This window comes from Eretmochelys imbricata, chromosome 1, assembly GCF_965152235.1.
Source record: "Eretmochelys imbricata isolate rEreImb1 chromosome 1, rEreImb1.hap1, whole genome shotgun sequence".
Taxonomy (NCBI): domain Eukaryota; kingdom Metazoa; phylum Chordata; order Testudines; family Cheloniidae; genus Eretmochelys; species Eretmochelys imbricata.
The window spans coordinates 318,875,535-318,901,666 of NC_135572.1; the positions used below are offsets into that span (position 1 = coordinate 318,875,535).

Consider the following 26,132-nt stretch of genomic DNA (forward strand, 5'->3'; position numbering starts at 1 on the left):
ATGTCTTCATTGGGATTTATCGCATGCATGTCCAGCTGTTATAAAATGGTTATTCCAGACAATACTGTACAAGTTCTGGACCCCCACTTCAATTATAAAATTGAACCAGGAGATACCGTTATAATGTTTTTATCTCTTTTCCTGTTAAAAAGGCGACACCGCAAATCAGCTTAACTTTTCCTTTCCCCGCCCCCAGGTTTTCAGTTTCTCCAAATCTATATTCTTCAAAGTCAGTCTAGCCATGATCACATTTCTATTGTGGACATCATTGCTCCTCTTTTCATACTAAGAATAGGCTGAATTAATAGCTGATGTAAATAAACTGACTTCAATGGGCCTAGACCAGGATAAATCTGGCCTATCTAGATAAAAGACCAACAATCCTGAGCGCTGTTTTCTTAGTTAGAAAGGGAAAATTACTTTCCTAACTACACACACATTAAGAATGAATTATGCAGATTTAAGAAGCAAAAAAAAAAAGCTTTTCCCTTAAGTTACAGCAAGTCTACCACCTTCATTTATGATTCTGCCATTTAGTAAATGATGTAAACTGAGAATTACATAATCCTGACAGCTTACTGATAAACAACATGAATATGAGTGGCTGTTAACCTTTGATTAATAATAATCTGTAAAGCAAAACCAAAGTAGTAGCACAGAACACTTGAGTTCATCCTTGCAAAAATGTGGAGCAAGTTCTCCTTCAAGGTCTGTGTATGCCTACGCATTGTATAGGAGCATGGGCACCCAGCTCAGCATTGTGAATTCCAGTTGGGTAGCAGAATGCAAGCAGTTAGTACTTACAATGCTTAGCCTAAATTCCCACTTGGGAATGCCACCTACAGCGTGCCCAAGAGATTCTGCTAGGTTGATGCACCTCTACACTGCCCCTGCAGGGGACAGTGCCCATCGTGAACACTTGATTCTGTGTAACCTTAGGTAAGTCACTTATCTTTACCATTCAATTTCCCTTTGGGTATAAAACTTGCACATCTTTGGGAAAGACTGGCAGTGGTTTACATCCATTATACAGGTGTAAAATGACTCCACAAGGTGCAAAGTAACAGTGAATAAGGCCAGTTCTTGAAGTATAAGAAAACACACGGAGAAGACTTTTGTGCACATGCTTCATATACTCTGCACATTCACTTTGACTGACCTCAGCACCGCTGGAGGAAAGAAAAAGGAGACATTATTGTAGACAACCACTGGTTACCACTTTTCTTTTAAACAACATGTCTGCAATCTATAGAAAAATACCATCATGCTAGTTGTTTAACGCCCTGCTAAAAAGAAGGACGACGGTTTTGTGGATAAAACATAGAACAGGACCTCAGGACCTTTGGGTTCAATCTCCAGCTCTTCTATAGATTTCCTTTATGACCTTAAACAGGTCATTGGATCCATAGTCACAAAACCACTGAGGTGCCTAAGTCCAACATTTGGGTGCCACTGACATTCTCAAAAGCATCACTCAGTTGCTGTCTAAGAGCACAGGTGCCTACGTTTCCACTGTTAGGCATTTGCAAAGCCACCTAAGTCTTGATGCCGCCTTACAGCCAACAAGCTGCTTAAAGCCCCAGTGCAAGCCAAACTGGGATTCTCAAACTAGACAGGAATGGATTTTTTTGTCTCTCATCAGCTGGGCCTAATTTGGTGTGTGGTGGTTGTGGGACTCACCTCAGATGTGGGAGACCTGGGTTTCAAATCCCTACTTTAATTCAGGCAGGAACTTGAACCTGGGTCTCCCACAGCCCAGGTGACTGGCCTGAGCACCAAGCAACTTGTACTGGGGAGAGATGGTCTCTTTCTTTCTCTCTTGTTTTTTCATGAGAAAAGTCTGACCTAGCTTCAGTGCCTAACCCCAAGAGAGGGTTCCTGGCTGAGGGTCCAAATGGGAAGAAGTTGCTAATCTCCGGCCCCACAGCAACAATCCTCTGAGATTAATGGGAGGAGCCTAAATATCTTTGAGGATCTGGGCCTAAGCCCCATCCATGCCTTTCCTCAACATTTCACCCCTGACTAGGTGCCTCCCAGCTCAGCTGGCTGGCTTCTGAGCAGAGCACTGTATGGAGAGTTTAAGCATTTAACTCAGGGCAGAAAATTCCACTAGGCATCAGGAAGCCTACGGATTAAGTATTGCAACACCTCAGTACCTTTGTGGATCTGGGTCCTAGCTTCTCAGTTCTCCTTCTCTAAACAGGGGATGCAGACATCATTTGTCTACCTTGTTTATTTAGGCTATGGGCTGATAAGAACATACGAATGTCCATACTAGGTCCGATCAATGGTCCATCTAACCCAATATCCTGTCTTCCAACAGAGGCCAATGCCAGGTGCTTCTGAGGGAATTAACATGGCAATTATTGAGTGATCCCACCCAGAGCATAGGATTGCCTCCCTGACCATCTTGGCTAATAGCCATTGATGGACCTCTCCTCCATGAACTTATCTGGTTCTTTTTTTACCCCAGTTATAGGTTTGGCCTTCACAATGTGCCCGTGCAAGGAGTTCTATGGGTTGACTGTGCATTGTGTGAAGAAACACTTCCTTTCGTTTGTTTTAAACCTGCTGACTATTCATTTCATTGGGTGACCCCCTATGAAATGTATGTTATGTAAAGGGATAAATAACACTTCTTTACTCACTTTCTCCACACCCAGTCATGGTTTTATAGACCTCGATCACAGGGGTGTCCAAACTGACTAACCCTCTGAGCCGCATATGACAATCTTCAGAAGTTCAAGAGCCAGGGCGTGCCTGCTGGGTCTCCGGGCTTTGGCCCTGCGGAGGCCTCTCCCCACTAGGCAGAAGTCAGAGACAACACACAGGCCCTGCTCGGTCACATGGTGCTACTGGACCCCCTCCCGCTGGAGCTGCAAGCTGGGAGCTGTGGCTGTGGAGAAAGGCAGCAGCAAACAGCTGGGAGCTTCAGGGAGAGCTGCTGCTTTTGCTGCTGCCTCTCCCCAGGGAGCTAAAGCAGCAGCCCCTCCCTGCAGTTCCCAGCTGTTTGTCCCTGCCTCTCCATGGAGAGCTAGCACCTGGGAGCTGCAGGGTGGGGCCAGAGAGTAAGAGGGAGGGCATGACTCAAGCTGTTGGGAGGAAGGTGAACCTTTAAATTGTGCCTCCTCCCCTCAGCAGGCATGCATGCACTATTGCTTTTTGTGTTTTCAATGGAGTTATAGGGATGTAAAGGCAGTTTAGTGGAATGGAGAATAAAGACCATGATGTGAAAGTTTCTGTGTCCCCAGAGCAATCCTGCGAGTTATCTCATTCTTTTGCTCAATTAACATGTAAAATATGCAGGCATGGATACTTCTAGAAATTCTTAGGATAAAAAGTCAAGGAAATATTGGTGAGTGAAAAAAAGTGACGAAGAAAAAAATACCCTAAGAAAATGAAAGCTATTTCTGAAGGGCAATCCTGGCATGAGGATAGGAAAAAATACAGTACCTATTCTTTTCAGCAAACAAAGAACTCATTTACCATTTTACACCTACATGCACTAACAAGTGCACACACTTCTGTCACAATCACTATATTATGCCTCTTGAACAATGAAAACCTGTTAACGTGGAACAAGTTTAATCAATTTAGAATGCAAATGAGAATAAAAGGGCCACACCAGTGTCCAACAACTATTTTGGACCAAGACAGTAGCTGGAAACAAGCTTAAACAATGTTCTTTTCAGCAGCACAAAAAGAAAGATTAAACCTTACACAATGAATCATAGAATCTCACAGTTGGGAGAGACCTCAGAAAGTCATCTAGTCCAAACCCCTGCTCAAAGCAGCACCAATCCCCAATCTTTGCCCTAGATCCCAAATGGCCCCCTCAAGAATTGAACTCACAACCCTGGGTTTAGCAAGCCAATGCTCAAACCACTGAGCTATCCCTCCCCACCTCTGTCTGAAGCCAGAGGTATCACTGTGCATTTTCAAAGTGGTAAGTGGGATGTTAGCCATGCAATTGCTACTGATTTTCAAATACTACCCATTCATTTGTCTTCTCTTGTCAGTATTTTGATATTTTTTATTTTACAATATTTCTGGAAGAATTAATGTATAGTATGGAAATGTGTCAGTGGGGAAGGATAGCTCAGTGGATTGGCTATATGGGATATATAGCTTTGAACATCTAGGGGGAAAATAGTATTTCCCGGTGCAGTTTATACACTCCCAATGTAGGCTGTAAAGCTAGAGGAGAAATGGAGGCATAATGTGCCCTCATCTCTCCCTGCGGAATTGCAGCTCTGTGCTGTACTGTACAGTATTGCACCCAAAATTATATAAATATAATGATAAAAGTTTCCAAGTGATTTTTTGAACAACTAAACTTTAAATACATAGCATCTCTCTGCATCCTGTGCTCTTGTTCCCAGTCTCTTTTTTCAGATACCTCTTAGGGGTACATTTTAACCACAGTCTTCACCAAAATGGGAGAGGGGTTGCAAACAGAAACAAATTCAGACTGCAAAGTGATAGTTTAAAACAAATGTACAGTGTAAATGTTGACTCTTGAAGCACAAGAGGAGAAATAGACAGCACAAACAAAATGTGGGAATGGGGACATGTAACCAAGCAGCTGCCACCATCACATTAAATAAATTTATTTTCATCTTGTTTGCTTAATACTGTCCATAATTTATTTCATGTAATCAAGTACTCTAGCTTCCATATAGTGTATAGAAAGGGAATTGGGAAAGGAAATGTCTACAAAAGGATCTCTTGTCTACAGATGTGATTGACCACACTACAAAACAGCGGGAGAACTTGGGTCCTGATTCAGCAAGTATTTAAGCATGTGCCTATCTATAGTCAATGGGATTATTCACATGCTTAAAATAGCTTGATTAATCAGGGCCTAATGCAATAATGGTTGTCCAATTTTAACAGATACAAGGAATAGAGTGGACACATACACAGAATAAGTACCTTTTCTGCTGAATTTGGTGTATGTTTAAGTGAAAGTAATGAGGAATTATTTTTTCCCACACCGATATACAAAGTAAAGGTATAAAATCTAGCATACTCCACATAAAGGAAAATCTCTTTTTCTTTTCAGAAGTCACATCAATTTTGCCAAGACATTTAAAGAGTCTGTAGAAGGTGGACTATATTAGGTATACCCACACTTTATTTCAGAGGACAAAAATATGCTCATTTTGTCACTTGAGAAAACAATGGTTTAAATAATAAATTCAATTTCCTAGTTTAACAGGTCTGTAGACAGAAAGAAACAATCAGACAAACACAACATGGTTCTTAAAAAACAGGTTGTGAAGTGCGAGCCTGTAGAGGATTGTGGCCTCCGTGAAAAATACATAATTAATACTCATGATTTGTTTACAGCGTATCCACTTCTAACATTCATGCTGCATATCCCAGAATACTTAGGGAATGTGGGCCTGATCAGACACCCACTGAAATCAACAGGAATATTTCCATTGACTTCAATGGGCTTTGGATCAGGCCCTGTGTGTCTGAAAATGCATTTGTGTTTTAAAAAAAGGAATTCACTCTCCACATCTTCCAGTCCCTCATGTTTATTGTCACCAACCCTATGGCAAAATAATACCCTGGTTCTGTGGTGGGACTCTCATGGATGCCACTAGGAGTTACACTTGCAGATTGAGGGCATGTCCTTAGTGTAGAAAAAAGTGAAAAGAAACTCAGCAAATGAAGCCACACATAATACAAATCAAGGTGAAAGCAAATCTTACTTCTCAAATAGACCAAAGTAACTTAGGCACTGTATAACTACAAGTTTTAAAAGGAAATTTTAAATGTAGCACATTGAACCTTCATAATGCACATTTAAAAACCACTCATGTAAAGCTAATTCCATTGTAAGCATCTTCTTTAAACATGGTAACTACTACCTCCAAGGGTAAGTACGTGAATGGTAAATTAAATATGGTCAATTTAAATTATTCTGGGTAAAGCAAAGATTTTTATCCTTATTAAGGCAAATTAATAATATTTAAATGGTAAAATACAGATTGACAATGAGATTAAAGAATAAAATCTCATTTATTATTATACTACCTTGTAAATTTCCCAGACTCCAAATATTCTCACAATATTGTACAGTAAATTGGATTAAAACTAGCTTCAAATACTTTCCACCACATCTTTTACATTAAACATCTTTCAAAAAATCACGTTTATGTAATCAATTTACAGTGATTATAAAAAAATTAGCAAGGAATTAAATAAAGTAGGTCGACGTGGTTGCCCCGCTACCTCAAACAATAGAATACGAGCACCATCCCAAATACAATGATTTAAAACTCCATGTTGGCTCTCTCATTTTAATAACTCAACAGAAATTATTTTCCAAAGCACAAGTGTTAATATGCAAATCGGTTTACAGGGTAGTTCTTAGAAGCAACATTTTTTCCTTGCATTTTGTTCCAACAAGAAAAATATGACGTTTAAAAAAAACAACAGGGCTACTGCAAATAAAGCCACAGAGTCGATTAGCAGTGAGTCCCAACCGAAGCAAAGGTGGACATTTCACGACGGATGGTACTGAAAGGGGAGAGTTCAAGCTCTGTGGTGTACTCATTGTCATTGTCATCGCTTGTTACCGTTGAAGACTTCTGTATGCATTCATCACAGCAACAACAACAACATTCCATAAAGGCCCGACTGAACGGTTTGCAAAGACAGAAAAGGAGGACTGGGGTCACACAGGATTTAAAGAACAAAAGAAACTGGCTAATGAGATGGAGGAGATCCATAGTCTGCCGAGAGACTCCTGTGGACATGTATGCAGTCACAATGTTGCAAATGTTTTCAGGAATGATGCAAAACCCATACAAAATGGTCAAAGCCACCACTGTGCAGTTCATCTGACTTTCCAGCTGAATTTGTCGCTTGTTCCCTCGTGTGCAAGCCTTCTCTGCTCGTCTGATTTTCCTTGCTGTTACCAGAGAACAGGTAATAGTGAAAAGAGTAGGCAAACAAAAGTAGCAGCCAAAATACCACCAGAGTCTTGCACCATCATATGTGAGAGCTAATACATAAATGGTATCAGGTAATTCAGTAGAGATCTTTACCACGCACCGTTCCCCTGGTGGGCTGCCACTAAATGGAGAGTCTTCCTTTGTCAACTGGCGTAAAACAACCTCTGGAAGTGCCAACAACAGAGCACCAACCCATATAACGGCCAGTTTGGCAGTTGTTGAAGTACAGTTTTCAATCATCTCATAATACATCTGTACATTAGTGGCAGCACGAAATCGGTCTATACAGAGGGCACATAGTGTGAACGTAGTGACTCCAAGAGAAGCTACCTGTATGGGAGAAAAGTGAACACATTTTTAATACAGACACTGTCTGAAATATATTTTTAAAATATAGGAAATGACTACAGGCTAGATCCCAAACTGTTAACATTGTATACAGCTTGTATACAGCACCGTCACAATAAAATTCACTAGTAAAATGTCTATTTGAATATTTTCCATTTATAAATCCTCCTTCCTCATATATCAGGTGGAGTTGGTTTCAATTCACATCATTCCAAGTCATATAAAATGACTGTTTAAAAATACCCGGACTACTAAAATGCAAAAGCCATAATATAATTTACTATCCTATGTTTACCTTTAAAGACATTCTGTCGTGTATTTACAGTGCCGTAATAAAAGGGCCAGATTTTCAATGGTATTTAGGTGCCCAAAGACGCAGCTAGATGTCTAGTGGGATTTTCAAAAGCAGGGGAGGGGCCTAACTCCTTTGAAATCAATGCGATTTAGGCACCTAATCTGCTTTGGCGCATCTGACAAATCTTGATGGGGGTGGGATTCACATGGCTGACTTAGGTGCCCAACTGCCCTTTTGGGTGCCACTAGCATTCACAAAACCCTGGCTCAGCTGCCATCTAAAATTGTAGGCACCTGAAGTCCATAGGGGCCAGATCCACAAAGGGGTTCAGGCACCTATCTGCCATTTTAGGCGCCTAATTCTAAAATTTTGATCCTCAACCTGTCCACGCAGCTACCACCAATTGTTGCAGGTGCATAGGCTTTGGGCTGCCTGTGGAGCTCTGTCTGGAAAGCTTTCTCAGGCCACCTGACAGATTGGACCCCATACCAAACACCACTGCCAGAGAAGAAGGCTGCAGTGCCCCTTTCCGCAACCTTTAGCTCAGTGATTCGGGCACTCACGCAGGAGACTCCAGTTCACTTCCCCTTTCTGCCTGAGGTAGAGCAGGGATCTGAATCCACATCTCAGATCTCTCAGGAGGCTGCCCTACTCACTGAACCATGGAATATTTAGGTCGGGGACAGCGGGGGGTGTCTCAGTCTCTCCTGATGAAGCCATTCCACTTTGTATAAATAATTAAATATTCATTGGGCCAGAAGAAAAAAAAGGGAGAATGACTCTCAGGCCTAGTAATTAGGGTGCCCCTCTGGGATGTGGGAGACCTATGTCCCTGCTCCAATGACTACTGAATTATTTGAACGGGCAGCATGTACTTTCTTAAAGCAGGCAGAGATGGGACTGGAACCTTGGTTGCTCACATCCTGGGTGAGGGCTCTAACCACTGGGCTATTAGAGATAAGAGCAGGGGAGTACTAGTGGCACCATCTCCTCCTCCGGTTTTCTTGACAAATAACTGACCTGGTTTAAGTACCTATGAGAAAGTTCGTGGCTGTGACTCTCCAGCAGGTGGTGGCACCTCCCTGCACCCCAAATGTAGGCATCTCTCTATGAAAGGTTTATGCATCTGATGAAGTGGGTTTTAGCCCATGAAAGCTTATGCCCAAATAAATTTGTTAGTCTCTAAGGTGCCATAAAGCCTCCTCATTGTTTTTTCTCTATGAGAGGTGGAGCTTAGGACACACCCTTCTTCTCAGTCTTTCCTGCTGGAGAGTTTACGCAGCTCCCCCCTCAGCATGCTGGCTTCTGTTAATCCCTTTTATAAACGCCCAATGCACTTTACGGGGAGCCTGGGTGCCTAACTTGGGGTTGTAAATTCCACTTGGCGGCAGGGCAGAGGCGCTGACTTTCCACTTTCCCTGGGGGTGCTCAATCCCTGCTCCAGCCCAGGCCCTGCTCCCATTCCACCCCTTCTCCAAAGGCCCCACCTCTGCTGATCGCAGCAGGTGGGAGGCACTGGGAGGGAAGGGGAGGAGCTGATCAGTTGGGCTGCCAGTGGGTGCTGAGCACACACTATTTTTTTCCCGTGGGTGCTCCAGCCCTGGAGCCAGTGCCTATGAAGCAGGGTACATAAAATTTAGGCACTGCAACACTCAGTCTAAATCCCCCCCTGAGAACCTCCCCCCCACAGATGTTTAGCCACATATTTTGGTATGTAAATAACTTTGAAAATCTGGCCCAAAGAGATTTAGAATGAAATCCTGACCCTGCTGAAATCAATGGCAAAATTCTCATTGATTTAAGTGGAGCCAGGATCTCACCCTTTTATCTTGAATACTACAATTAGCTCACAGGAAAATTTAGGCTGAATATCATGTCCTAGTAGCAGGGGCTATTGCACGCTAGGATACAGGCCAAGAGGAGTGGTTGATGCCCCATTGTTCAAGCAATTTAAAACTGGACTAGAAGAAGCTTTCAATAATACACTGTAAGGAAAAATGTTAAATTATCAGAGCAATGGACAGGATGCCCCATCACATCTTGTCTAGCTCCACTATCTGTCATTCCATGTGTAAGTAGTGATCTTGTACTGTCTCAGAAGCTAACTCCCTATCATTTTATATTGTTTATATTTCAGTTGCTAAAGACAAATTTGTGAGAAGATCACACACATTTTTAGCCCAATCCTGCTTCCAATAAATTCAACTTCAATTCAAATTCAAAAGCAAAACTCCTGTTTACTTCAATCGGAGAAAGATTACATCCTTCAATTTTGTTGTGGTGCACTCTAACTCATTGACTCTCCTAGTTTTATAGATTGTTGCTGTGCGCAAAATGTGCTGGTGCAAAAGAGCAGTGAAGGTATGTTAATAGGAATTGTTAACTGATTTTCCTGTTCATTTAGAAGAATGCTTACTTGTGATAATAGATTAGCCATGTCTGTTACTAACTGGTAAAATTTATGGAGCTATTGGGCAGCTGACTGTAATTTTTGCTTACCGAAGTTCAATGTGCAGTGAGGTACTTAAGATTCTATAAGGGTGCATTTCAAAATGCATTCTGATTTCCATCATAATTTTGAAATATACTTGTTTATATACATCCCATAAAAAGTTCTGCAAAGATAGATAGTGCAATTATACACAATTATATAAATGTATCATTCATGTTGGGCTTGACCATTTAATGGCCATATCTGATTGCTAAAATTCAATATCACTGCAAAATATGAGACCCTTGGGATTAAACCTGTTAGCATTGGCTTAGTTCAGCAGCTTCCTGAGAGAGGGAATGAGTAAGATTCAATCTCTTATTAATTAACCTGCACTGGGAGGAATAATTAATGACAACAAAGCAGAACTGTAAACATTTTTAATTGGTGAAGCTATTAATTTTGAGAATTAAACTGTCTGATAAGGCTCAAAGAAAAGCTTGGTAATACTGGCAAAAAAACAAAAATAACTAAAGGGAAATTAGAGTTACAGGAAAATCTTTAATAAGCATTAAAAAGTAGCAATGATTAAATGAGCTAATAAAAAGAATTTTCATACATCAGGGCTGAGATGTCACAGGGGCAAATTTACAATTTCTGATTTTTGTCTCTGAACCATTTAAATGTCTTGTGTATTCTTGACATCAACATCTTTAACCATCTTCTCTTCCAACATGAATACCAATGGATCAACACACAGCTCTTAGCCTCTTGCCAAGAGTCTCTCCGTATGCAGAGAAGGGAATGCTCCTGAGTCTTAAAATGGTGAGGGAACTGCAAAAATCAGTACAGGAAAAGAGACGCTGCCCTTTTTTAAGTAAACTTTTTTCCTCTCTTTTAATGTCTATTCTAATTGAGTAACAGAAGCACCTCCTTTTAGTGGTTCAGAGTCCCATTATATCATAATGTTTTGCCATGGCTGAACCGTTAGATGCTGCAGTTAGAACTGGACTAATGAAAGAAGACATGTCTACCATGAACAAACATAACCTACGGGGTTCCTGTCATATTAACTGATTGACGACTTAAGAGGTTTAAGACAGTGAAACAGGGCAAGAGGAAACAACTAGGAACAGGAGAAGTCATCTTTCAAAATGCAACTGTTAGTTTACTGATGAAACAGGATAAATAATGCTAGCATGTGTCTGGTTCATGCAGTGGTTTCCTATCTTGCACACATTAATGAGTTTAATGATTGGATGGAAAAAATGGTAAAAAAGCATTATATAGTGGAATACTCTAATCTAAATCCTTTTCAGCTCCTCCAGAATAGATATGAATAGGGATTCACTGTAACTGCCTTGCTTCAAGGCACTGTCACAATTCTGGGGTCTGATTGTCTCCCCTGCAGGATATGAGTAATACCCACTGAGATCAATGGGTGTTGACCACAGCCTGTGTGACGGGGGGGAAGGGAGATTTGTCCCCAGGGCATTCAATCTACTTTAGTGTGTGCCTCCATATTAACAAACTGCATGTTAAACTTCAAAAATATGTTACAGTAGTGCTACGAATGAGTTAAACTGACAAAACCAAGGACATGGATAGCTATGAGCTACAAGCTAGTGGCTCTCAACCTATTTACCATTGAGGGCAGCATATGCAGCTCTCTGTGTGTTATGTGGGCCACATCCACACAATATATATACTACCTGTATGGCCCTGAGGATGTCACATGGGCTGCAGCTGTGTGCTGATTGGGCCACAAGTGGCCCACGGGCTGAGAAACACTGCTATGAGCGAAGTTCTCTCTCAGGGTAGATAAAAATCAGTGATTTTTTTTTAAAAAAATTAAAAATGGATTTTTATTTAAATCGGATTTTTCAGGAAAATAACCTATCTAAAGATAGTTTTAATTAAGATACATTATAGCTCAAAGATATCTCATCATGGAATAGGGATTATAAATTCTAATTCTATAGTATGAGACAATAGGCTCTACGCAAAAGAATAAATGGACACAAATCAGACGTCAAGAATTATAACATTCAAAAACCAGTCAGAGAACACTTAAACCTCCCTGGTCACTCAGTTACAGACCTAAAAGTCACAATACTCCAACAAAGAAACCTCAAAAACAGACTCCAATGAGAAACTGCAGAACTGGAATTAATTTGCAAACTGGACACCATTAAATTAGGCTTGAATAAAGACTGGGAGTGGATGGGTCATTACACAAAGTAAAAACTATCTCCCCATGCTAATTTTTCCCCTGCTGTTACTCACACCTTCTTGTCAACTGTTGGAAATAGGCCATCCTGATTATCACTACAAAAGTTTTTTTTTCCTGCTGATAATAGCCCACCTTAATTGATTAGTCTCGTTAGAGTTGGTATGGCAACCCCAATTTTTCATGTTCTCTGTATATATCTTCCTACTGTATTTTCCACTGCATGCATCTGATGAAGTGGGCTTTAGCCCACAAAAGCTTATGTCCAAATAAATTTGTTAGTTTCTAAGGTGCCACAAATACTCCTCGTTCTTTTTGCTTATATTCATATAATGTTTAAGAAAAGATTTGTACATACGTTCCAATAGTTCATGGATTAGGGACCCAATCTTATGGGGTTCCAGGGGCTTCTGTATAGATTATTTAGGTTAATCTTTTTATCTACCCAATGGGACTCAGTGCTCAGTCTAGAAGATACCATCAAAGATGCTTAGTTTTGCAGTTCTCAAACTGTGGATTTGTGTCTCCAGAGATAAAGCTCAGTCTAGAAGATACCATCAAAGATGCTTAGTTTTGCAGTTCTCAAACTGTGGATTTGTGTCTCCAGAGATAACATGCTTGTTAACAGCAAAAATGTTTTTAAATAAATAAATAATATATAGCGCTGAGAACAGACCTCAACCCTATTGTCCCTCTCTAAATTTGTGTACACAGAATCAATCCCTTACCTCTCTCTGAAAGTGCAAAGTTTCAAAAAGTTCAATGAACAGAAGATTGTTGGGGTCAGAATAGATCTGGACAAGGAGAAGAAGCCTGGAGATAAATGTGAGAAGGGAGGGACAGGCACTAGAAACAGAACTAAAACTGTTTGAGCAGCATATTCCAGAAGTATTGAGGTCTTTCTGAGTGTATCCTTCATTAATTTGAGATCTACCATACCATTCTCTCACTAGAAGGGAAAACCTATAATGGCAGCAGGCCTTAAAAAGAGATCCAGTTTGTGAATATTTTAATGACATTCTTCTAGCTGTGGGTAAGACAGGAATATGTGCAAAATGCAAACAGTGCAACAAAGAAATACAAGGCCTGGTTGCCTGAATGAAATAACCTCATGAGAAGTGTTCATTCTCAGGAGGAAGCTGTGTTGAAGATGATGAAAGGAACATGTCTACACATGCAGGAACTTCCAGTTGGTAAACTTTTTTATTTCATACTTCTTACTTAAGGACTGCCTATCTTCCTTCTGGACTAGTCTTGAATTCTCATGTTTGAGCAAAAAAATATAGTTGTTACTCTATGGTACTACCATTTTAGATGCAGCCGTGATAAAAAAATAAATAGCTGAAATAGGCAGATCTTCCGTTTACAATTTCACCTTTAAAGTAGTACTGAGTGTCAGTGAATACAATGTGTAATACTAAATGAGCAGTATGGTAATAATAATTAAATAACTGCATGGACTTATTTTGTTTAGGAGAATCCATCCTCAACATACAGGATTCTGAAGACTATCCACCTTCAAGATCACCATCATTTTCTATAGTTTCAGAGTTATCTGCCAATTATAGTGTTTCAGTCACATCATGTATGTCACATAGCCACAGTATATCACCTGTAGCAAAAAGAAAAAAAATATCCATCATCCAGAAACAACCATAGATACATTTGTGATAAGAACCAAAAGAGGTAATTGATGAAAAAATTGCCTGGTTTGTTTATGCAACAAACTCTCCTTTCCATATGATTGAGAACCCACACTTCATTAACATGGTTCAGTCATTAAGACCAGGGTACAGTCCACCCAACAGAGCAGATGTTGCAGGCAAATTGCTGGATAAAGTGTATGAAAGAGAAATTGAGCAGTATGCAAAAGGTCTAGAGGCTAAAATTGTTAACCTGAGTCTTGATGAGTGGAGCAATGTCCACAATGATCCTGTTGTATGTGCTTGTGTGACAACAGAAGAAGGGAATGTCTTCCTTACAAAAACAATTGATACATCAGGAAATGCACACACACCAGAATACTTACAAGAAGTAGCAGAAAAAGCTGTAACAAACTGAAAAAAAAATTCAAATATCTAGTATGCAGCTTGGTCACAGACAATGCTGCAAATGTGTCCAAGATGAGAAGAAATTTAGAAGAGAGTTAAGAGAGGCCCAAGCTAATAACAAATGGTTGCAGAGCTCATTTGATGCACCTCCTAGCCAAAGACTTCAGTATTCCAGAAATAAAGGCTAATGTTGTTGACATTGCGAAATACTTCCATAACAACCACTTTGCAACAGCTGCTCTGAAAAAAGTGGGCGGAGCCAAGCTAACTCTCCCACAAGACGTGCAGTGGAACTCAGTAGTGGACTGTTTTGAGCACTATATCAAGAACTGGCCTAATCTGATGACAGTTTGTGAATAAAATCGAGAAAAAATAAATGGCACAGTCACAGCCAAAGTTCTCAACATTGGGCTTAGAAGAAATGTTGAACACATGCTGAGTACCCTGAAGCCTATTTCTGTAGCCTTGAAGAAAATACAGGGAAATAGTTGTTTTATTGCTAACGCTGTTGAAATGTGGAAGGAATTGAGTGAGATCTTAAAAAGAGAAATATGCAATGACAGAGTTAAATTACAAGCATTAAAAAAACGAATGGGACAAGCACTATCTCCAGCGCATTTTCTTGCAAATATTCTTAATACTTGGTACCAGGGTCAAACCTTAACTGCTGAAGAAGACGAGTTGGCTAGGACATGGACATCCAGCAATCATCCCTCCATAATTCCACCTATAATAAACTTCAGAGCTAAGAGTGAACCATTCAAGTATATGTTTGCTGATGATGTTTTAAAAAAAGTCACACTAAGCATTTGGACTCAGAGACTGTTGAAGTGATAATCTCACTTTTAACAGTAGCTTCTTCTACCGCTGTAGAAAGAATATTTTCTTCCTTTGGACTAATTCATTCCAAATAGAGAAATTGTTTGGGACCTGAAAAAACAGGAAAGCTTGTTTTCTTTTCGAGATTATGAACAAACAGGACAATGGAGGTGAAGACGACTGAGTTAGCTGCAGAAGCCAATATTTTAAGTGTCTCATGTTGCCTGGCTGACATTGTTGATTTAATTTTTGTGGGGTTTTTTTGGAAAATATTTCATTTAACTACTTTAGTGAAAAACAATTTTAACAAAAACAAATCTAATTTTAAAAAACGTGAATGTTTAACTGAATTCAAAAATTCATATGCTTGTTTTGTTAAAGTATTATATATTTGCTGTTGAAGAAAAAAAATCCAGAATACATAATGTTGTTGTTTTAGTTAAATAAAACAATTTAAATGTCTGTCTGGTGATTTTCTCCTCCTAATACAGCATAACAAGAAAATCCTCCAAATATAAATGATTAACATGTTGAACTGGAGATAGTTCACCTCCCAATGACCTCATAAATATCTGCTTCAATTACCTTTGGTAAATGAAATAACCAAACAATCATTCATTTTCTGATACAGCTGTAAAACTAATCTGAAAAGTTTTCAAAATAAATCACTGTTTAAAAATGTATAGTGTGTACCTTCTAAAAAAGAAACCTACATCTATCTCTGAGTTGTGAAGAAGATGTATTAAGGTTATAACAACCAACAAGAATGCACTTTTACGTAGAAATCCATGATTAAATCGAGTTTTCCTGACTTGTGATTTAAATCAATTTGATTTAAATCAAATCCACCTTGCTCTATCTTTAACCCATGGCATTATGCCTAGATAATTGCAGAACTCCAATAACTCACTGTAAACAGATCTCCAATCAACAAGTACAACACGGTGGGTACGGACAGAGGGCCAGATCCTCAAATGGTGTAAATCTGTGTTGCTCCATTGGCTTTGATGGAGCTACAGTGATTTACTCCAGCTGAAAATCTGGCCCAGTATTTCAATCTTTACTCTAAAAATCTGATTCCACTGAGTTATAGAAGTTTAAAACTTGAGCACCACAGTGGTGAATCAGGCCCACTATGCCTTTGATTTTATATGATTAACTTACACTTTTAAGTTAGCCAAACTTTCCTCACTTAATTTTCTGATTTAGCTCCATGTGGGTCTCTTACATCGCAGAACTTTTCCTTCAATTCTTACATGTTCATGAAGACACCAGCAGACGAGGCTCATGTTTCTCTTATTAGATCAGAACTGAAAATTCCACATTTCCAACTACATGAAAACAAATCTGATCTGCTAAGAGGAAAATAAACTCCCCCAACTGTCTTGTTCAGTAAAACCTTAATTACAGAAGAGGAGAAAATGAAAGATTTCCCCTCCTTCTCACCAACAAAAACATGCCCAGAAAATACTTTGCCATTAAAAATATCTCATTGAAAGATTTTCATGTTGTTCCTTTAAAAATATTTACAAGATATTGCACACACACTTAAGATGTACATTAAAACAGGATTTTATTGGGCACTAGGGCAGTCCTTCAGAGTTGGCATAGCCTTTGGATCATTAACTTCTTAGCCATCAGTCAATCTTTGAGTCATTAAACAGTGACACTAAATTCATGAAAACATTCACTGGAGGAGTAAGCCATCTTATTGCATTAGTTCTCTTCTCCTACCCTATTGTCCTAGTTTACCAGTCCCTGTTCATGCACTTCAGCAGTTAACTGAATGTTCTAAAGCTTTCATCAGTCGGTCCTACTTCTAATTCTGGCCACTCTCCCACAGCATTCAGTCCTCACCTCCAGAACTTTAGATGTGGATCCTCCAGCTGATCAAGGGAGAGACACAAATTAAATGACAGGTTTTAGAGTAACAGCCGTGTTAGTCTGTATTCGCAAAAAGAAAAGGAGTACTTGTGGCACCTTAGAGACTAACCAATTTATTTGAGCATAAGCTTTCGTGAGCTACAGCTCACTTCATCAAGTGAGCTGTAGCTCACGAAAGCTTATGCTGAAATAAATTGGTTAGTCTCTAAGGTGCCACAAGTACTCCTTTTCTTTTTACAAATTAAATGAGTGGGGAAAGGCAACAGAAATAAGACTGGCAGAGATAGGATTAAGGAAGAATTGTTGAACAAAACAAAAATGTAGCTTCGGTCATGACATCCTGACCTGGGGGGGCATAACCTTTCTTTATGGCTAGGACCCCACCAAATTCCTGGCCGTGAAAAATGTGTCTCAGACCGTGAAATCTGGTGTCCACCGTGAAATCTGGTCTGTTGTGTACTTTTACCCTACACAATACAGATTTCATAGGGGAAACGAGCATTTCTCAAACTGGGGGTCCCAACCCAAAAGAGGGTTGGGGGGGCGGGGTTTGCATGGTTATTGTAGGGAGGCTCCCAGCCAGCAACTGCCGCTCTCTGGCCAACCAGCTCTGAAGGCAGCGCCACCGCCAGCAGCAGCACAGAAGTAATGGTGGCAATACCACGACCCCCCTACAATAATCTTGTGACCCCCCCACTACCCCATTTTGCGTAAGGACCCCTACAGTTACAAGGCCCGGAAATTTCAGATTTAAATATCTGAAATCATGAAATTTATGATTTTTAAAATCCTATGACTGTGAAATTGCCCAAAATGCACAATAAATTTGGTAGGGCCCTATTTATGGCTAAATGGGAAAGGGATCTGGAAACATTTTCTGTTGTAACATGGGGTCATTCTACAGAAAATATTGAGAGCCACTGGATGCACTGATTCTGAACCCAGAATGAGACCCCATTAGTCCCTACCTGCTCACTCCTGTTATATCCATAAAGAAACTGTAAATGTTTTTTTCTCAGACTTGAGAGTCTATTCTCTTATTTTGACAGCTCTATATGCACACCGACTCTGCATTCTTATTTTTAATTCAACATCCTGTGGTGGCTCCTAAATCCTTGTCATTTTTGCCTACAGTAAATAAATACAATCAGCTCATTATCTGCAATACTGTATGTTCTTGTACTTCCTTATAACTTAATATTTTGCAGTATTTAGAGTATCTTTTTATTAGTCAATGTTTGTGTTGAATGAAGGGAAAAAAATTATAGCAGCTACAATGAAACAACAAAAATACAGAAGTAAAATATAAATCCTTATTCTTCCTATGATAAAATGATACTTACCTTGCTCACTGTTCTATGTTTTAAGATAGGCAAAGTAGCATCACTGTATGTAGCACATTACTCTGGTCCAAAATGAAATATTCCCATGCCTAGAGTGGACTAGAAACACAATACTCATCTGCTATTAGTAATCAGCATTTGTATGTTGGAGGAAGAGGCATATCAAGTTCAGGATCAGAAAAGCCCTGTGGTAATCATGAACGTTGGTATCATGGACACGTTCCGCAGATGTCTATAATGTGCTGCTTCTGTGTGGTAATAGCACAGAGCACTTATCAAGGTGCTACTTGGCACACTGCTCTGTATTTGCTACCCTTTCATATGTCCAGGTGGTGCTAGTATACTGTGCTTATTTCAGGTGGCTGTTCTTGAATTCTGCTGGAGGGGCAGTTAACCCTAATGTCATGACCCTGGGACTCCTAATTAGTGCACCAATGCTTCGTCAAGAACAGTGAGGAACTTGATGCTCTTTCAGATTAACTGGTTTTTATTGTTGTTTCTTTAAAATAAACAAACAATCATTATTTTTGTTCATTTGTAATAGATTCAATTTTTAGTTCCCTTTCTTCTTTGAAATCTACCAATAAACATAGGTAAACAAAACTTACACTTTTAAGAAACAGCAGTTTTCTTAAGTGAGGCTCAAACTCTTCACCATTCTAGATGAGGAGTTCATGTCCTGATTCTTAGCACTACCACCATGACACTATTGTTAAACCTGCCCCTTCATACTTAACAGGAACACCCTGTCACACAATCACTCAGTAACTGTGAGAGAGGACAGCCCAATGACAAGACAACATTCAGTGGTGCCTGTGATAGAGCTGTCTTTTTCTTTCCACAGTTGTATGACAAATATTGCTGATCCAATTTTGAACCCAGTCTGACACAAATTCATTTCTGTGCTGAAATACTGCATACAAAGTTAATGTGAAAAGCAAATTTTTATGGACAATTTATAAACCCGCTGAAGACAGAGGTTTGTAGAGGAAAGAAACACTGACAGAACACCAAATACAGCAGTGCGAGTGGCTGATGTCATCATGCAGCTATAAAATAAAAGCGTAGCAATTTATTAAAAACTTCTTTTAAAATTATTATTTGTTAAATTCAGAAGATGCTATACCCTGTACAAGTCCTTGCCTTGGAAAGCTCAAAATATTTAATGTATTTGTTTTATTAATGCCGAATGTATCAAACGAGGCTGTATTAACAGTCTTGGAACAGGCACAGAATGGCCAACTTTCCCATAAATGTGCCTCAAATTTGCATGAAGGGACCAACTCTGGGGTAGAGAGAGAGCAGTCAGTTTTCTAGGCCAAATCAATCCTTACACTTGCCACTAGGAATGATAATTGTGTGGTGGCGTTAGTGAGTTGGAAGTTGCCCACCAGAAACTGGACTGATGCCACTAACACATTGCATACAGATCAATGAACAAGGCATCAAAAGACATTGACTTTTATTCACTACCAACCTGAGCTGGATTCAAATCAGCACCTGAAGGGTGATATGCTCTACACCCCTTTCCCAATCCCTGAGCAATTAAATCCCTCAATAGGTAACTTTTTTCAGTTGATACTAAAGCATGTTATATCTGTTTTCAACCTACTTTAACCAAACCAGCCATATTTCTATTCTAACCTCTAAAAGCAGGACAGACACACACAACTAGAGGGAGGTTCCAATTAAAGTCTGGAAGTTGGGGGCATTTTCTATTCATGGATGACACAACCCTGCTGTTACCTTACACAAGTTACTTAACTTGTCTGCTTCCAATTTCCAAACTATAAAAATCCCACTTCACAGCAGGCTTGTGGGTTCTATTTAAGTAATGTTTGAAGAAGAAAACTGTTAGTATCATTAATATTGCTGGTTACCATACTTCTATTAAAGCCTAACTAGGATATGAAAAACAAATCAAATCAAAAAACAAACCATGGAGTGCATAATGATGCTCCATTGCACAAAGGGGAATGGATACACCAACTTTTAGCATTCCTGAGTTTTCTTCTAATTCTTCCCTTATAGAGGCGAAGTTCACCCAAACCAGATGAGGCTGAGGGTCTCAGTGCCCAGAGGGGGAGGATCTGCCAAGGCCAATTTTACAGTGCTTCTTGAACCCCCATACCACCTGGCTCTGACCTGAGTGCTGCTCCTAAAACCCCTTTTAGAGAGTAATATCAAGGAAAGTGGATGGGAAAACAACGTATATTACTCAAGCCAACATTTTCAAACCTGGGTGCCAAAAGTTAGGCTCTTAAATCTATACTTAGAAATGTAAATAAAAAGTGGCAAGATTTTCAGAGATGCCAAACACAGGGTTAAAAAGTGGCAGAGTTGATGGCACTCCTAGCTTCTGCACCCTCCCAAGCTACGATCCCCAGGGGCTCTCTCCCCTCTCATTAGACATGTGTAAGGGGCACTGGAGCCTTTATTAATCAGTTAAGTTTATTTCTCCACAAGGTGTTCAATACTCTTTTCATTATTTTCAGTTATGTAGTTGAAAAGACAGCTAGAGATGACCCAAATGTGGCAGATTTATGGTGCAGAAATGCATGCTTATGGTTTGCTGCAACAGATCTTTATTAAATGGGGAAAGTGCACTTTAAATTAGATGCTATTAAGAGGTCCAATCTTTCAGACATAATGCTGGAAGCTCAGACAGAAAAAAAAATCTTTAAAAAAATTTTCACAGAAGCGTAAACAATTTTATAATTGCTTGTATCTTCTTGTTAAAAATTTTCCGCACAATTAACATCCATTAAGCAGCACTAATAGATAGCAATTAGGCATAAATTGCTAAACTAAGACTATTTATATATATAGTTCATTGCGTTAGTTAAGACTTTTAAATACAGTACAAAGCAACCTTGAGTCACCTTACAGTTACATAACTTGCTCTGGATAATCAGACATTCTCAACTGAGCAACTAGTTCTATGCACCTTTGAAAGTACAGGTGGGTTCAAAAGCACCTATGTGACATAGGACCACACATCCTAAGTCAGGGGTTCTCAAACTGAGGGTTGGGACCCCTCAGGGGGTCACAAGGTTATTACATGGAGGTCATGAGCTGTCAGCCTCCACCCCAAACCCCGCTTTGCCTCCAGCATTTATAATGGTGTTAAATATATAAAAAACGTGTTTTTAATTTATGGAGGGGGGGTCACACTCAGAGCTTGTTGTGTGAAAGGGGACACCAGTACAAAAGTTTGAGAACCACTGTCCTAAGTCACTGAGACACTTTTCAAAAATCGCACCTTATATCTATACAACTAAGCTAACTTCAAAAACTGCCACTCTTAAAAAGCTGTATAGTTAATTGTTTAAATGTGTATAAAACTAGTTGATGATTACGGATTTCTGGAAAATTATATTTATCTCTTACCTTCTTAAATCAGTAGCATCTACATCAAAACAGACAGTTTCTTGTAATCTTTCTCTACTTTATGAAGTATTCAGATCTTTTGCAAGCCCAAACTTTTGATAACGTTAGCAATTACATTTTCAAGAATGATGTGGCTATACTGTGTAATTGTCAGATAATACAGGACATAAAAGCCACTTCAAATCACTGACATGTAACAGGAATCAGCATTACAATGATAACAAAAGATATTTCCTATTTTGTATAAAAATGCAGCACAGGAAAATAAGGAAGTGCAAAATAACACTATAGGAAAGTCTTGGGATATTTTAAATATAATAGATATTAATTTCATTGAAACGGATGCTGCTTATGCATTTAGTGTATTAATTACTGGCAAATGGGACTTTTAAAATCAAAAAATTCAATTTTATGACCATCATTATATTCACTACTAACCATCCATTCTCAACAAAATAAATTTGGTTATTAATAACCAAATGTGTTTGATTTTTCTACTTCATAAATTAGGCTTTTTAATATTTTATTTTAAGTTAATGTAGTGTGGAAACTGTTGACCACTGGACTCCACTGACTTAAATTAGATGCATCGAACTGTAGCACACCACCCAGTAACACACTGTGCCTAATATAAAGAAGTGATGACAGCTATTTTAATGGCTACGTCTGATTCTAATCCCTAAAATATATCACCATTTACTTATATTTTATTCAATGCACCTATGTGATGTGGAAATTGACACTATAATTATGAATGAAAAAACAGTTTCCTGTGTGCCTAATAAACCTTTTAAGGACCAGCTGATCAACAGTTGTTTTTTGCTCACTATCCCATACCTTTCAGTAAAGAAATAATGTTATACATATAGTGTCAAAAGCACATAGCACAGCTAGCCAGAATTATGGGCTACACACTACCAACAAGCTTCAGTTTTCTGCTTCCAGTAAATAAAGTGGAGAACCTGAACAGTAGCAGGATTCTAGCCAGCTGGCTGAAAGCTTGGTTGGCAGAGTGTCTGAACAGTTGCCAAGAGGTTAGGAATTAAATGGAACCTGAGTCATTTTTTAAGAAAAACCAAATAATTGTGGGATTTGGAAATAGAAGAATAAGTTATTAGTGCACATCTCACATTCACAGTTCTTTGACTATAAAGGCACCTCCCTCACCGCAGGATCAGCTTAACAAGAAGAAAGACTTAGACAGTTTTTATAGATACTTTCCCTGCAGGGTCACAAGAGGCAAAAGAAGTGTAGCAGAATCAGCTTGAGTGAGAGCAATATCTTTTATCAGATTGTATGACTATGTGAGAAATACCTGAGTATTAGCAGCTCTGAAAACCTGCCAATATATTCCTCAGTTTCTTGTGTAATTGTGGGTGGGGTAGATAAATTAATTTTCCATTCTTTAAAAGAAGTTTAGGGAATGGGAGGAAAGTCTTCATTGCAAGCACTTTTGGCAGTAAAATAAACTGATTCTGGCTGTAATCAATGTGCACAACCTCCACATTTAATATAATTTTTAAAAAATGACTGGAAAAGAAAATCGTCTTTTTGATGTGACATACAGAAGATCAAGTGATCTGACTGTTCCGAACAGGGCTTACTGCCTCTACACACCCGGTGGACAATGACTCTATTCAGTAGCTGTCAACATACTCTGCTAGTAATAAACAGCAAGTCCTAGTTATGGAAAAAAATATGGACGCATAAACTATACATTTCTTCCCACTTTGCTACCAGAGGCCTCCTCTTTCTGCAGGCATGGTTGCTGTGGATGGGATGAGAATCCCTATGTCTAAAGTTTACCAGAGAGTGTAAGTTTGTAAGATCCTTTGGGAGGAAAGGCACTGTATAAATGTAAGCTATTATTATTATTATGAACAACTGTAATTACCTCGATGTATGGAACGATTTTGCAGGAGAAGTCTGCCAGCAGCCACTTTTTGGTGAGCTCCTGAAAGATCACCAGGGGCAGGCAGAAGAAGATGATGAGGAAGTCCCAGAAGGCCAGGTTGGCCAGCAGGGAGTTGGAGATACTCCTCATGTAGTAGTTGTGGCACACGATGCACATCACTGCCATGTTGCCCATGATCCCGATGCCGAATATCACCACGGACAGGCACATGACTGCATAGGCGCCGTACGACTCCTCGGTCAGCGGGTAGAAAGGGTTCTTCAGCCGGGCCCGGCGGCTTGTCCCATTGCTGCGGGCTCCTGCGCCCCTCTCTAGCCCACCGCGGGAGGAGCCATTCAAAGGCAGCAGCTGAGGGGCATCCTCCTCCTCTCCATCACCCCTGGCTGGAGGTGCTGGGCTGCCCAAGGAGCTGTTGAAAGGCTTTGCCAGGTTGCTATTCTTAAGGCTCCTGGGTTTCCCTCCCCCTCCTCCCTTGCCCCTGCCCTGCAGCTCGCTGGCTCCTCTCCTGCTCCTGGCAAGCCTCTTGGGGCTGTGGCTTGAAGCATGGCTGCTACCTTCCTCCCCGTGCACTGCAAGCCACTGGAGAGTAGAGTATCCTCCCATCCCCATAGCTACCGATCGGTCCGTATTCACCCTCCCCTCGCCAGGGTCCTGCCCAGGGGTCTCAGGCTGCCCCCTAGGCTCCAGGGCAGGAAATCTACTGCTACTGTTCCTCACGCCCAAGCGAAGGGCAGCGTCAGCAGCAAAGTCCCCAGCGCCGTGCATCGCTGCAGCCTCTTCCGCCGCTGCATGTGGTGCTGTTGCTTTGGATCTGCTGGCAAGCGCTTTCTGCCACGACCCTCTGGCACCGTTTCCTAAACTGAATCCGCGGACGGTCCGGCGGCTCTCCTCTTTGGGTGAGGGCAGCACTTGCTGGAGCAGCCCAGGGGCTGCCTGGCGCCGGGTTGCATGCGGAGCACCTTCTCTCTCGCGATCCGCTCTCCCCTCCAGAGCAGCTGGGGCCAAGGGCGCCCGGGGGCCGGCCACTTGGGCGAAGGGGGTCAAAGCTCCGAGCAGCTGCAGGACCAAGGCGAATGCGAAGGGCGCGCGGTGGGGCTGCATGGCGGTGAGGTGGTGACACACGGTGGCTCCCCCTTTATAAGCAGCTGCTGCCCACGCTGGTGGTGTTAGGAGTCAGACCCATGTCCCTGCTGCTGACAAACACTCGCACACCGGCTCCAGCTGCACGGGGGAAAGCGGGGGTGGGGAGAAGGAGGATGAGTATTAATAAAGGACACTGCTGAGCCTTTGCACGTTTCAGGTTCGATTCATTTCCGCAGAAAATGTACCGAAAGGAGAGAGAGAGAGATCAGACAACAAACGAGGGGAAAATAAACTGCACGCCGAGGCGGGATCTTGTCCCTCCCCGCCCCCGCCCCAGCCTGGCGGGACAAACCTTGAGAAGTTGCATCAACGTCTCCGAATTATCGTAGCAAGTGCAAACGCTAGAGGAACCCGCCGCCCCCCATCCAGCGCGCCGCCCTTTCTGGGGTAACACTTGCAGCGGGTCTTGAGCTGCCTAATCACATCCTCTTGATGTTGGCTTTATCCCGGCGGTTTGCCTCTACTGCACGGAAAGGTCTCTGCGAACATACAAGCTCCCTCCCCCCTGCCAGATCATTGCAAACACTCCTTCCTCTTCTCCAGCGCCTCGGAGTAAACAGGTTGCTGCATCCAGCCTAAGGGTGCTTAAGAGCTTTGCAAAACTCTTGCTGGAATTAGCGACCGCATCTGATCGGCGGGTAACACCGCAAGGTGAAATCAGATCATGAAATTAGCAGCGGCCAAGCGGCTCCTCCCGCCCGTTGCAAGTTCAGAGGGGAGCAGCAGCAGCCCCGGGAGTCCCCCAGCTAGTAACGTGTTGACCGGCTGCTTCTCCTTCGCCAGCGCGACGGGCGTGAAGAAGGGGCGGCGAGAGCCGCCGGGCCGGTGGCAAGAAGCGAGCCAGCGCTGCGCTGCATGGCCAGAGGGGGGAGGAAGAGGAGGAGAGCTGCCTGCACGCGGTGGCTCAGTACTGCTGCCTGGAGCCGCTTGGCTTGGCTTGGCTCGGCTCGGCTCGGCTCGGCTCCCCGCCCCCGCCCCGGGGCGAGCTGTTCGGAGACGGCCTCCCCTGGCGGCTCCCGCCCCACTGAACCCTCCTGCCGCCCGCGCGCCCCTTTGTAGCGGCTTCCCCTTGCGGGGAGGGACGGGGGCCCGCAGTGCGCAAGCGCCACTCCAGGGGCCCGGCACGGCGGCTCTTCGCGCGACCTGCTGCCCCAGATAGCGAGTGGCGGCGGGAGCCGGGGGGCGGCTGAGCTGCTCGCTTCCGCGCCTGACCCACTTTCCCAGGGCAAGCCGCTGCTCCCACCCAGCCTAGGTAGACCTGCCTTGCTAGGTTAGATCCGGGAAGGAGCTGCCCGGACATGGCAAGCGCAGC

The 26,132-nt window shown here is 41.5% G+C and overlaps 1 protein-coding gene across 1 annotated transcript; it reads right to left on the minus strand.

Moving 5' to 3' along the window:
- Window positions 1-6,482: 6,482 nt before the first annotated feature.
- Window positions 6,483-24,778, minus strand: GPR37 (G protein-coupled receptor 37). Its single transcript, XM_077807844.1, has 2 exons — window positions 23,657-24,778; window positions 6,483-7,301 (listed from the first exon to the last, which is right to left on the minus strand). The coding sequence occupies exons 1-2, from the start codon at window positions 24,776-24,778 to the stop codon at window positions 6,483-6,485; spliced, it is 1,941 nt and encodes a 646-aa protein (XP_077663970.1).
- Between the last annotated feature and the right edge of the window lie 1,354 nt (window positions 24,779-26,132).